General features: G+C 44.5%; 1 protein-coding gene across 1 annotated transcript; it reads right to left on the bottom strand.

Annotated features, from left to right (window-relative positions):
• Positions 1-2808: 2808 nt before the first annotated feature.
• On the bottom strand, positions 2809-13842 carry ppat (phosphoribosyl pyrophosphate amidotransferase; the record flags this gene model as incomplete). Its single annotated transcript, XM_080860647.1, has 11 exons — positions 2809-2987; positions 3962-4082; positions 4337-4558; positions 4681-4808; positions 5387-5538; positions 5695-5767; positions 5959-6104; positions 6198-6310; positions 6546-6752; positions 7543-7609; positions 13715-13842. The coding sequence occupies 11 exons, from the start codon at positions 13840-13842 to the stop codon at positions 2809-2811; spliced, it is 1536 nt and encodes a 511-aa protein (XP_080716773.1).
• Positions 13843-13926: the final 84 nt, after the last annotated feature.

Genomic DNA, 13926 nt, shown 5'->3' with positions numbered 1-13926 from the left:
ACCATCACCATAACCTCCAGGGGAACCACCAGGCCTCACCCAACAGGCTCAAAACTCTCCAGACACGTCAGCGGTCCAGCTCTGGCCTGCAGGACCCTGGGCAGAGTCTTACTCGGCGTCTGTCCTCCTCCTTCCAGCAGATGAACCAGCAGTTCCGCCAGCTCTACCACCAGTACGTTTGCCAGAGAAGGTCGTCGTTGTCCTGCCACGGGTCCTCGGGTTGCCTGTGCGAGCAGATAGCCGAGGGCTGCAGCCCAAGCCCCACAGCCAGCCCTGTCCCCACCTCCGCCAGCGCAACCAACTCCAGGCTGGCCGCTCTCTCCCTCACCCCAGTCAGGAGACGCCGCTTCCGGTCGGAGCGTATCCCCCTCTTGAAGCGCCTCCAAAGAGGCGAGCAGATGAACAGTCCGTTGGTGCGCCACCAGCATCAGCAGGAGCATCCGCAACAGCAGCAGACGCTATACTCAGCAGACGATTGTGAAGATGCAACCTCAGTGCTTAGTGAGATGTCTGAAGGGGGCCACCTGTCACATCAGTACCAGCGTTCCCAAAGCAGCAGCGGTGGCCGCCACCACAGTGGCTCTTACTCGCCCTCTACTCTGGCCGCTCTGGGACTTGCGCCATCTCACCCCCGCCTGAGCAAACGTCGCTCCCTGTCCGAGCCCCAGGAGTCTCCCAGCCTCAAGCGCTTCCGGGAGTGTGCCCAGACCCTCAGCCCATCGAAGCCCCGCAGTTACCCTCCACAGCAGACATGGGGAGAATATGATTACCGTGAAGCGACAGCCCCAGCAGCGAACAGGCTCTCTGAGGAGCAGCGCACCCGCAGCAGGTCCCTGCTGCTCCAGTGCCCCAGCCCCAGGTTCCTAGGGGCAGCCATGAGGGCCATGAAGGCTGGCCGCTCCAGCTCCAGCTCCCGCTCCAGGCTGGGGACTCGCCCACAAACCTCAGCCTGGGTAAGAGCCCACAGAAGATGGTATGACACTAAATTAAGCAGATGTATGCCTCAGTAATTTACCCTAAATATACCTCATTTTGATTTCAGAGAAGTCCGCAGGACCTTATGCATGAAGCTGAAGGTACGTTGGTTGTTTTCCACAGCATGCATATCCTAATTTACCCTGGGAATACCATTGTAGTGTTATTTTGCTGTTTTATATTTTAAGTATCTTCCTTTTGATTGTTTTGTTTTAGCAGGAATATCAGACGAGGCCTGGAATGAAAGTGGCATGTCACCCAGGTAATTACCAACAGTTCCAGTGGCATTCTGGGAAATATGTGCTAAATGAGTGCCATCGTGTCCTGAACATATTTCTACAAACATTCTATTTTCTATCTTATCAAACATTCTTCTCCATTTGTTATCACTCATAATTATGCTGCTGTGTAGGGTGCTTAAGGGATTATGTAAAGGGGCAAGCCAAGAATGGGAATTGTCTGAAACCACATCCAATTTTTGCCCATGTACAAGGGCTATGCTGCTCTTTTTACACACCTTTTCAAGTGTTTGATAACAAGTAGATTTATTCTGTTTTATACTCACAACAACACATCACACATAGTAACCTTTTCTCTTCAAAAAATGATATAGCTTTAAATAACATAGTACTCACTGTGCCGAGACTATTGCATAATGGTCTTATCTACTTTTTACCAAATATAATGAATTGAGTACTGAGGTTGCACATGATTGTCAACCCTACTGATATCTGTTTAAAGAGCAACCGTCTTCTAGTCATAGTCCCTTTGGCATCAGTTATGGTCAATAGGTGGAAATGTTTCTTATCTAGGTATTTTCTCTCAACAGTGTGTCACGCAGACGGCTCCTCTACGGAGTGCCCCGTTGCTGAGGTTGGTTCTGGCTGAACACATGGGTTTTGGTACTTAAGTTTAAATGGTCCCCCGAAGCCATGTGTGTACATGATCCAACTCATCACGTGTAAAGAAGTTATAAAAATACTTTTATTCTGTGTAATCGGTTTGTTGTGTAATCGGGTTGTTGTGTAAGTGTTGTCAGTATCTGTCAAAATTAAACCTTATTTTAAATGTTTTTTTTTTTTTTTTTTTAAATGGGTAACAACCTTGACATACATTTAACAATCAGATGTAAAGATGACAGATGAAATTTCAAATGATTATCCTAACCTTTTTAAATAATGATGTTAATCCATGTAAATATCTGGGGTTCAAAATTGACCTTTATTTCTTTTCTCATCATTTGACATACATTTTAAGAATGACATCTGAAATTGTTGAAGTTGTTAATTGCTTCAGTCGTTGAATCTTTGACTAAACAGGGAATGTTTCTGAAGGAAAATAGGGGGGGGGGGGGGAGGAAAATAAAACATACAAAAAGTACAAAATCCAGTGTGCGTTGTTTTAAGCATCCTCGCAAAATCAAGTGAACCTCACATAGTGCCTAGCGATTGTAGTGTGTATTTGAATGGGGGGGGAAAGCTACTACCCTGTATTAAAACCACATACAGTACCATTATTGCCAAACTTAGTGCCATATTCATTGCCAACCTTTTCTTGATTGGAATAGGCTAACTGAACATTGATGTCCATAATGATGGTTTAGGTGGCAGTCCAATGTGACACTCTAAATCTAGAAAAGGTGTTGTGGCACAGTCTTAGCAGGGCTATAATGATCAAGCTTGAGCCATTGATTTACTACCCTGATGAAAACAATTCAGAGTCCAGGAGATTTCGCCGTGGCCTAAGTGGTTGATGGAGTGGCTCAAGTAAGGCTGTAACACCTGGTGCGTTGATGGAGGTGGCGTCCTGCAGTGGTAGTGTTCTGATATCAGATCACCATTCCAGCTCTACTGGGTACTTCCCAGTGAGGCAGGCGGTGCAGTGGCCCACCTTCCTGCTGGAGGTAGTGTTGGCGTTAGTGATTCTCTCGTCTTTATCCTGGCGGGATGAGATGCCAGCCTGGACCGCTGACACCAGGCCCTCCACGGACAGGTATTGCACGCTGGTGGCACCTGAACCAAAGGGAAACAAAGTGAGAACTCGTGCATCAGCCATTATAACCAGCACAATCAGAATGGTCTTGAGTGTTTCTTATATAAACATTGCACAAAAAGTAAGGAAATTTGTGTTTGGTAGATTATTTCTTCGTTGTAACAATGCTTCTCGGTAACTGAAAAATGTGCCAAAATTCTCCTATTCTCCTGTTTTTTTCATGGGCACAACCCACATACTCAGCTCTGCTGCTCATCCCCTAAATGCATGTTCCTTACAAATGTGGCACCATTTAAAAGGGAACTAAACAGGCTTTCCAACGGCATATGATTTATTGCCAAGAAGCAATGTTACAACAAAGAAATAATCTACCAAACAGGAGAATAGGACAGAGCAACAACCATGAATTCAATGTAAACATGGCAGATTCAGCCATCTTCTGTCTCTTGTAAGGTTAAAGTACAAGTGCAACTTTCGAGGCTTAAAAATAAACATTCAATTTCTAGTCTTTTTTACACGTAGTAAGTTTCAATAACTCCATACCATTACATATCGACATTCAAGGAGCAAAGATGAGACGCCGTTGTGTGGTGAGAACTGATAGAAAATCGTAAACAACAACAATCGCCACCATTTTCCCCCCAAATCTTTATTTATTGGTGCCACCAATAAATAAAGCAGGATTCCAGTCAATGGAAAAATGGCCTCTCCCCACCGGCGATTGTTGTTGTGTACGATATTCTATCAGTTCTCACCACACAACGACGTCTCATCTTTGCTCCTTGAATGTCGATATGGTATGGAGTTATTGAAACTTACTACGTGTAAAAAAGACTAGAAATTGAAAGTTTATTTTTCGAGTCTCAAGCCTATAAAGTTGCACTGGGTGCCTTTAAGGGAAGATATTAACAAAATCTGAATGACACCTCATCCTGTGAGGAGGGTACAAAACCATCCTCTTAAGCAGTGTACAGGTGATGGACATAATACCCACCAATGTACCCAGCAATGTCCTCAAACTCCGGCTTGTTTGCAATGAGCTCCTCTTTGGTAGGAATATTGATGCCCATGTAACACGGGAATCTGATAGGTGGGGATGCTACACGGATGTGGACCTGGGGCATAGCAAAACTGGTAAGTCATGACATCATTATATGTAGATATAACTAAACGATCAAATAGTAACTGTGACCGCAAAATGCATTGTGTTAATCTCGTTTCGCTCAAACCTCCCTTAGGCTTAGCCCATACATTACATGTGGCCTGTTTTCACCAACCATTTTTGCCTCTGAAACTAGAGGCATTTGATTAGTTAAGATGGAATATTTATCGTTCTAACTAAAAAGAAAAAGACAGGATGTGCGTTCACCTCTGTTGCCCCCGCCTCCTTCAACAGTTTAATGATGGGGGAGATGGTGTTGCCCCTGACGATGGAGTCATCAATCAGCACCACCCGTTTGCCTGCAAAGTTGTCACTCAGTACTCCGAACTTCTTGGCCACGCCCAACTGACGCAGGTGTGTGTTTGGCTGGATGAACGTCCGCCCCACGTAGCGGTTCTTGCACAGGACTTCCACATACGGCAGGCCAGACTGCATCACAGATGGGGCAGGTGCCACACATTGTCACCACCACAATACTAATGATAGTGCTAACACTAATAAAAATAGCATGATAAAACATCAAGGAGCGTTCCCGAACGTCAGTAACTCACCTGTTGGGCGTATCCTAGTGCAGCAGGTGTAGCGGACTCGGGCACTGTGCTGACTACATCACAGTCAGTGGGTGCTTCAATGGCCAGCTGCCTTCCACAGCGTTGTCTGACTGTGTACACCATCTGACCTGCAACCAGTGGGGCAACCAGTATTTAGATCCTCTACCAATTAAGTACCAATACAGCATTGTCAAAATACTCCATTACAAGTAAAAGTCCTGCATGCAAAATCCTACTTAAGTAAAAGTATGCAAGTATTAGCAGCAAAATGTAGTTTAAATATTAAAGAAAGAATACTGGTTTATTTCCTCTGACTAATACAAGTCATATGTAATAATGCAGTGTATCATTAGATACATCATTAGATTATTAATATTGAAGCATTAGTGAGTAAGTAGCCCATCACTGTTGTAAATGCTTGAGGTGAAGCTGGTTTGAACTGTTTTCTATACAGTTTTATATACAGGGACACCAGATTAATCTGATGGGTTGTGTTTCCAGTTGTTGGACTTTTTTCTCTAATCTTTGATGAGATATTTGATCATTTAGTTATATTAATACTCTATTGCTAATATTTTCAGAAGGAACAAACTGTATTCTTATTACTATTGTTAATGAACACTGCATTGAATTAAAATCAGCCTAGTTGTGGGTGGCATATTTCCCATGCACTTCTGTGGAAAAGAACATGCGGTGTGGGATTTACCTTCGAAAATGGAGTCTGGCCTGGAAAAGTATACATATTCAAAGATGCAGAAGGCTGGTGGGTCTCCTTCAGGCCGCGGGACCACACTCAGAGTCTTGACGCCATGTTTGTTGATCTGCACGATCTCTCCTGGCTGGACTTCACGATAATACCTGAGAAAATCAAATCAGTCAGAGAAATGTAGCCCTGTATTAGGTCAGCTGAAAGGGGTTACTAATGAAGTGAAGATGTTTGATCAGCTGAAAGGGGTTGCTATGGAAGTGAAGATGTTGATCGGCTGAATGTTTGCTGTGGCTGTAGGCACTCACTTGGCACCGATGGACTGGAAGCTGCAGGACTCTGAGGAAACCACCCAGCCCTCAGTGTCACCTTCTCCTCCACCTGCAGAGCAACAACAAAGCACAGGGATGTTTACATCGGTACTAGTAGCTGCTTAAGTACTCATGGCCAATATATTTCCTACAGCAAAACAACTTAGAATAAAACAAAAACACACAAACTACTTTAAGCATTACACAAAGAGTATGAAGTCTACACAGATTTGTTCTCCATTGATATTTGTGATTGAGTACCTGAGCTGTGAAGTTTAGACACTGGAACAAGGCGTCCTAGGCTGAGGGGTCTGTTTCCATAAGGGTCCCTAACTGCGTAGACGACATCTTTGTACATCACCAGTAATGAATAAGCGGTGGGCGTCTCACTCATCAGGTTCTTTATACTTAAAAACAAACACAAGTTCAGATATAATACACATTATCATGCAAACATGTTTTTTTAACAAAAGCACCAGTGATATAGACATGGAACTGACCGAGCCACCCAATCAGCGACGTCAACCTCTTCCATGGGCGGAGTAAGCGCCAGTAGCTGAGTGATGAGCTCACTGTCTGAACTGGTGGATAGGCCGACACCATGCCGCATTACCTGAGAGAGAGAGAGAGAGAGAGAGAGAGAGAGAGAGAGAGAGAGAGAGAGAGAGAGAGAGAGAGAGACACACACACAAAAGGAATTGGTGTCCATATACAGACATTGATTTAATAAACAGATACCTTAATACAAGTGTGCGCACGCACACACGAACACTTAGTAATAAAAGTGACATTCAAAAACATAAAAATAAAACATAGAAGCATACAGCACGTGGCACAAACCCTCTCACCTTCTTGCGCAGGGCAGCGGCGTTGACCAGCTCTCCGTTGTGTGCCACAGCTATCTTGCCATGCAGGGTGTCCACCACGAAGGGCTGGCAGTTCTGCAGCTCGGAGTTGCCCGTGGTGGAGTAGCGCGTGTGCCCAATGCCCAGGTTGGCATAGCGGTGCTTCATGAGATCCTCAGCTTTGAAGGCGCTGCTTACTAACCCCATGCCCTAAGATAGAGAAGGGTCAGAGAACAAACATGTCAAAAACATCAAAACGTTAAAACGTTATATTCTTTGACCCACAAAGATTGTACACAAATTGTTAATGCTAAGGACAACTCTCTAGATTCTAAAAATAAAACAATCCTGAATCAGTTCATATAGTTCAAAAATTATCTCTATCTAAATTTCTCTCATTCCCTTTTCTTTCCCTCACGGTAAAAAGGCCAAAACGGGGCATATTGTCATATGAAAAGTTTCAGATTGACATCAGATCAAGCCAGCTAAAGATATCTTTAAAAAAAAACACACAAACTACTTTCAGCATTACACAAGAAGTATACACATATTTGTTCACATCACAATTGCTATTTGTGATTCTATACCTGAGCTTTGGAGCCAGGCAAACAAATCTAGCACAAACACATGTTTTAAGGAACAAAGGGAAAATAGATATAGTAATAAAAATGAGATTAGAGATACTGCAGTATAGGAATGTAAAATATCCCTGTATGAACAATGTTTGAACAGTAAGCACTGAGATTTTAAACTGAGAATTTTCACAGAAGACAACAGATTTTTCAGGACAGAAACGTTCTGTTTGTCCTACAAAACCAGAGATCAGATGAGGATTATAGGAATTTAGGCTGGTGTGTGTGTGTGTGTGTGTGTGTGTATGTATGTGTGTAGGGGTGAAGGCATAAAGTATGAAAAATGAATATAATATCTGGTGTATTCTGAACATTTAACTTTGCATTAATATACTTTTATTCGATAATGTTACCACAAACATCAGTACCTTCGAGGAAGTGTATATGGGTGGACAGGCTCCATTGCTTGTGACAATCCCAGCGCTTTCTTGTCCCCTTTAAAATAACAAAAGAAAAACAAGAAATAAGTCATTCTGAAACTATTAAGACTTTAGATGTATTTTCAACAGCTTGAAGTCCATGCCTGCTATATAGTAATGAGATAACACCTCAGAGAGCATCACACTATTAAGCAGACAATTTAACATATTTAACAGTCCATTTCCTTCACATGCTCACACATGCAAAGTCAGTTAATGAGCAAACATGCTCACAACACTATAAGTGCCAATGACTCATATATGCCTTCAGGCAGATGCAACCGGTTTGTGAGGGGAATATGGTTGCAGAGAAGAGAATACTGGGAAGCGGGAGGTTAGGGGAGCGAGAGAGGGGGAGGGAAGGAGGAGAGAAAAAGACACGCACACACACGCACACACACACACACACACACAGAGCAGGCTGAGTGTGCTCATCGGCACTCCGCTCCTAGCCTGGATCCTCTGAGCCTCTTTCATTCTCCTTATTTGGAGAAATCCTGTGCACTGCTCGCGGCTCATTGGCCAAGCTGCTTCTCACATTAGTGCCAGCACCTCCCCCGCACCACTCAGCTTAAGCCAGTAATCAGGCTTGCTCCACGCACGTCGCTCTTCCTGACTGGCTAAACTGCCTGGTTGCCCTGGGAACCGAGCTGGCAGGGGAGGGGTGGAAGGGGGAAGTGAGAAAAGAGAGACAGAGAGAGAGAGACTCAGAAGGGGGAGGAGAAAAAAAACGAAACGGGAGAGCCGCTTTCTAGGGCAGCTCAAAAACAAACATGGAGGCAGAAGCAGAGGAACAAAAGAGAGCTGGAGCAGAGGACATGGAGAAGGAGAAGAGGAGAGGAGGAGGAGGAACTGGGCCCTGGAGGGAAGAGGAGGTGAAGGCTCTGCTCTCGGTGTGGCCTCATAGGGGAGCACGGGCCGAGGCAGAAGGCCACAGCCACAACAGCAGGGCAGACTGGGAGAGGATGTCAAGCCGGCTGCGCGAGCTGGGCGTGCAACGGAGCTGGGTCGAGTGTCAGGCCCAGTGTAGAAGCCTGGGGGCTCAAACCCGCCGGGCCCAACACACAGCACCAGCAGCAACTGCCTTCAGCTCAGCCACTATGGGTGAACCACGCCTGGCCAGAGGACAATACCACATGGGGGAGGAAAACGGCTTGGCCAATCAGAGAGGCCCTTCCACTGTGGTCACTCTTCAGGAAGGTAACAGACAAATGGTGGCAACAACAGTGATTACACTGAGTAATACTACTTGATTACACAGTGTAACATCACTCGTTTAAATAAATGGCGCTAAAACATTTCTAAGGCATTTGGGCCTTGACCTCATTAAAACAAGTCACTTTTTTATTTGAGATTATTTTTATATAGAATTATTATTTATATAGCATTTTAATAATAATTCTATCTTATGAATTAACTGTGACTAACATGAGTTATTAATAAACACTCTTAAATTAATAACTGCAATAGATTAAATAAGCAGTTTTTCAAAACAAATATTGTTTCTAATGTGACTATGCCATTCACAGGAAATTGATATATCAAATTTCAGCTGCCTATGCCGTCTCTTCACACCAACCTCAGCTGCCACACACATCCATGGCCTGAGTGATGATCTTTTCCTATCTTTTACAGACGGTAAGGGCTTAGTGCAAGTGAGCGCTCCTTACGTGACGTACACGGGCTCCGAGGGCGGGCGCCACTGGTCTGACGACGAGGTGCGAGCCCTGCTCTTCATCTGGGCCGACCGCCACGTGCAGCAGCAGCTTCAGCGGACCCTGCGCAACAAGGCCATCTTCCAGGAGATGGCGCGCCGGCTGCAGCGGCAATACGGTGTGGTGCGCGACTGGAAGCAGTGCCGCACCAAATACAAGAACCTCAAGTACGAGTACAAAATCACCAAAAGCGCGCAGGCCGCCGGGGTGGCAGCCGCCAGCCAGGCCAGGGCCATGAGGTTCTTCGGAGAAGTGGAGGCCATTCTGCAGGGCAGAGAGCTGGACGCAGGGGAAGAGGAGGACCGAGACGAGGAGGAAGACGAGGAGGAGAGGCTCAGTGGGGTTGCAGAGAGGAATATGACCTCGCAAATGAGAGCACCCGATGGAGATCAGGTCATCAAGATCGATGATGGTAAGAGAAAATCTGCCGAATCACCTTGAGGGGAACCTTTGTTGTGTATGTGCGTTTGGTGTGGGTAGTGTTATGACATTTACAAAGGGAAAAAACTTCCTTTGTAGATGAAATTCCAGAAGAGATGGGTCAAGTCTCAATGAACTCCAGTCCTTCAACACCTTCAAAAGTCTCTGGTATGGCTGAATATTCCTTCCGTTCGCTCTCATTTCCTTCCATTTGATGGACTTTCCATGCATATTGCTATACACTTTTCAATTGATTCATGTTTGTTAATGTGTCTCTGCGTGTGTAGTACATCGTTATATTGCATCGTTATATTTTTTTGCGTTGGAGGGAGAGGTCAAAGTTCACTCAGGTCCACTCAGCACTCACTCATATGTCCTTCTCCCTCAGGGATTCTCACGTCGCCGTTGAGCACGGCCGGTTCCGACCAGTTTAACGTGATCACAGTGCACGACTCGGGCCGCAACTGGAGCGAGGAGGAGGTGGACAAGCTGATCAGCATCTGGTCCGAGGACGGCATCCGTCGCCAGCTGGAGAACTCCACCCGCAACAAGAACATCTTTGTGCAGATCTCCCGCCGCCTCTTGCAGCAGGGCGTGGAGAGGGACTGGAAGCAGTGCCGCACCAAGTACAAGAACCTGAAGTACCTCTATCGCTCCCTGCAGAGGGGCAAGGCGGACATAGGGGACCCGCGGCGGATCATGAAGTATTACGACCAGCTGGACACTATTTTGAGCAGATCTGCCAACAGCTCGGACATGAGCTACATGGAGCCATTTGAGCCGAGCGCAGTACTCAGGAGTTCCACACTCTACCCGGTGGCCAGTTTTCATGAGCAGGACCCAGCTAGTCCGGATCCTAAAAGCTTGCGGGACTTTACTGGAGTTGGATTCGAACCGCATATGATGGTTGAGAATATCCTGAGAGGCTCTGAGAGCATCAGTGCAGTGGGGTTGGAGGAGCGGGAGGAAGCAGACGCCATTATCAGGATGCTTCCCAAAGCCTACCTGGACACTCCCCTCACAGAGGACAGTGTAGCCGTGCATAATGAAGACCCAGTCTACAAGTCCATGAGAGGTGAAGGTTTCACACATTTTACATTAATATAGTAGAATTCCATTGTATTTTATATTATATTATTTCATGATAGCACTAGTATGAGTAGTTAGTAGCAGCAGTTAGGTAAAAATAGCAAGCTAGTGACAGGTATGTTTATCGGTCCTTCACATGCCCATATAGCATCAATATGATTTTGACAACTTTAAAAACTTTAAAAAACCTACCTCAATAGTGGCAAATTGCTTCATACTATTGTTTTATATATTCATTTCTAGACACTTTCATCCAAAGCAGCTCACAGCATAGAGAAAGTATACAGTGTATCATTATGGAAATCAAATCCAAGAACTTGGTTTTGGTGGCATTTTGCTTCGCCCGCTGAGCTAGCTGAGCTAGAACTGCTGCAAAATAATGCAAGCAGTAAAATCATTGTTGTTGTAGGTCTCTAGTATTTAACAGGGATGAGTCATTTGTGAATTTTTCCACAGTCAACAGTTTATGCTTATATCGCCTTGGTTCCAAAAAAATCATTCTCCCTTGTTTTGCTGTCGCCTAAAAGTAAGCGCCAGTTTGCTACAGCCAGAAGGTAGGGGAAGACACCTAAAAGCTGTTTTTAGCTGAAGAACAAGGTGATAGTCCCTGATACCCTGAGATGTTATACAAGACTTTGCTGATACTATGAACAGTCTGCAACCCAATTACCATGGGCTGGTTGCACAAAATACTTTAAGTTAAGATTTTGGCCAGTAAAAGTTGTCTGGCGCTGAGAGATTAGATGCTAGTGTACAAAAAGCATTGTGTGGAACTTTGTGAGGAAAATGAGGTGCAGTGCAAACTTTGCCAGGTAAAGCTAGCATATCATAATTCTACCACAAGTATGCACACTCATTTGAGAGTGCAGCACCCAGCAGATGGTCCAACCACAGATCAACAATTAGTGGCTAACTTTGTCACCAGGCAAAGTAAGTTTGATGTGAAGCGTGCAGAGCAAACAACGGCCCTCATCTCAATAACAGCTAAAGACATGCTTCCCATCAGCTTTGCAGAGGTGGGGGTTTTCTAAGTTTAAATTGGTGTGTGTGTGTGTGTGTGTGTGTGTGTGTGTGTGTGTGTGTGTGTGTGTGTGTGTGTGTGTGTGTAAACGTCGAATAGTATTTTTCCTTGAAATGCCCATATTTAACTTACTCCGATTCTTTCATATGTTTTCATAAAAATCACAAGCAACTAACTAGGTCAGCTAGATCAACACAGGTTGTCCGACATCATCCCACCGTCCACGGATGTACGCATCCATGTCTAAAACTATAACATTTGCTTCTGTATTTATGTATCTCTGCAGAGGTCACCGAGTCTACGTCTACACGGACGGACCACGTGCCTCCGAGCCGGACAAGGAAGAGGAAGGCTACTGATGAAGGTTGGTCATAATGACCTCCACACCGCTGGGATGGTGTCCCTCATTTAACAGTCATGAATGGCTTAACATGTAGGCCAACTACCCACATTGTGATTGAGTCTTGTGACCTGTGGAGAGAAAAACTATTCTAATTCAATCTCCATATGAGAAAAGAATGATGAGATAAAGAGAGAGTTCAACAGAGTTCAGAAGTGCTTGTAACCTGACAAAAGTTTTCAATAAACCTGCACAATTTTCAGTGATCCAACAGACCTTTTAAGTTCAGCCCACTAGCGCAAGCTCTCCAATTTGCCCTTAAATACACTGTAACTTGTATGTGTGCACATTTCCAGTTGAACTTGCTCTGCAAATTACATAAGAGAATTAACAAGTTAAAGAACCTGGGCCAAAATTAATGTTGTCTTGTGAGTTGAGCAACATCCAATCTGTGCTTGTCACGAAATATCTACTCATCCCTTAAGTAGGCTACTGCAGTTTGAACATCTGGCAAAGAGAAAATAGCAAGGAAGTGAGCCAAATCATTTTGCTTTAATATGCTAATACTTAACGTGGATATTAATGATAAAATCAATGAATTATGCTGTTTATAGGGTCACGGTATAGCATACCTTGTAGCTTACTCTGACAAAACAGAAAACATCCTCAGTTTGACAAAGGCATTCTCTGCTTGATCTAATCAGAGAGAAATTTTCTTGTTTTTTACTTTTATTTTATTTCTTAGACTATGTGACTCTCAAACGTCTCCAGCGAGACTTGGACGACGGGAATGGCAGCACCGAATTGTCTGGGAATGTAGACTTTCAATGCAAAGAGGAACAGGATCAATACATTCCAATCATTGAAATCAGCTCTGTTTGTTCCATGGCCACACCATCCCCAGCTCAGGTGCGTTGATGCTAAACTGACGCCCTTGCAGTTAAAGTTTGAAGCTGTTGGGGGCTCGAAAGGAAGACCATTGCAAGGGTTAAATGTACTACAAGTCTTTATGGTTCTATATAATACCGCAGCGCTGAGATCTTTATAAAGAGGGCACAACAGGATCGTGGAATGTCTAACCGACTGCTTTAAGACAAACAACACTGCCTACTGTTGGTTAAAATGGTTTGTGTTAAATGTATCGGGAAGTTTAGGTACAATGTTGCCATGTAATGGGAGGAATCAGTATTTGTGTCAATAGAGAAGACAAGCTGAAGGACACTTTAGAAAGTATATAATATTCTGTGAAAAGAATGTTTTCTTCCCGTGCAAGGAATATCGTTACAACCTTAAAAGTCTTCCCAAAACTTGCATCCTGGATAGCCTTAAAATGTAGCCTATATCTGAACATGCTGACTCGCAGATGGCAAAATGCATCAGTGATAACGCTCATCAACTGATTAGTTTCTGCAACATCTAGGGTTATCGATAAGTAAATCAAGTCATGTATTGCTCTAGTGTATATTTTTTTTATCAGAAAGTGGTTAACCAACTTCAGCACAAATGACAAAGAAGTTAAAGTAAAGTTGATCGCACCTGTGTTGCAATGCAACAAGTCCCAGCGTTAAGATCTGGGCGACATCCAGTTGTGTGGGCCACTCTCCGGCTGCAACACATCCAAACACCCCACATTCTTCTCCGATGCCATTCTCCTCAAATTCCATGCCGATAGTTGCCGTGAAGGTCCTTTGACGTAACTGCGTAGTATATCCACGCTCAACACTAGCTTTTCAGCACGTGCTGCCTCC

The sequence above is a fragment of the Sprattus sprattus genome (assembly GCF_963457725.1).
Source record: "Sprattus sprattus genome assembly, chromosome: 2".
Lineage (NCBI taxonomy): Eukaryota > Metazoa > Chordata > Actinopteri > Clupeiformes > Clupeidae > Sprattus > Sprattus sprattus.
Note: the sequence above shows the minus strand (reverse complement) of the source record. Positions and strands in the feature narration are given on the sequence as shown.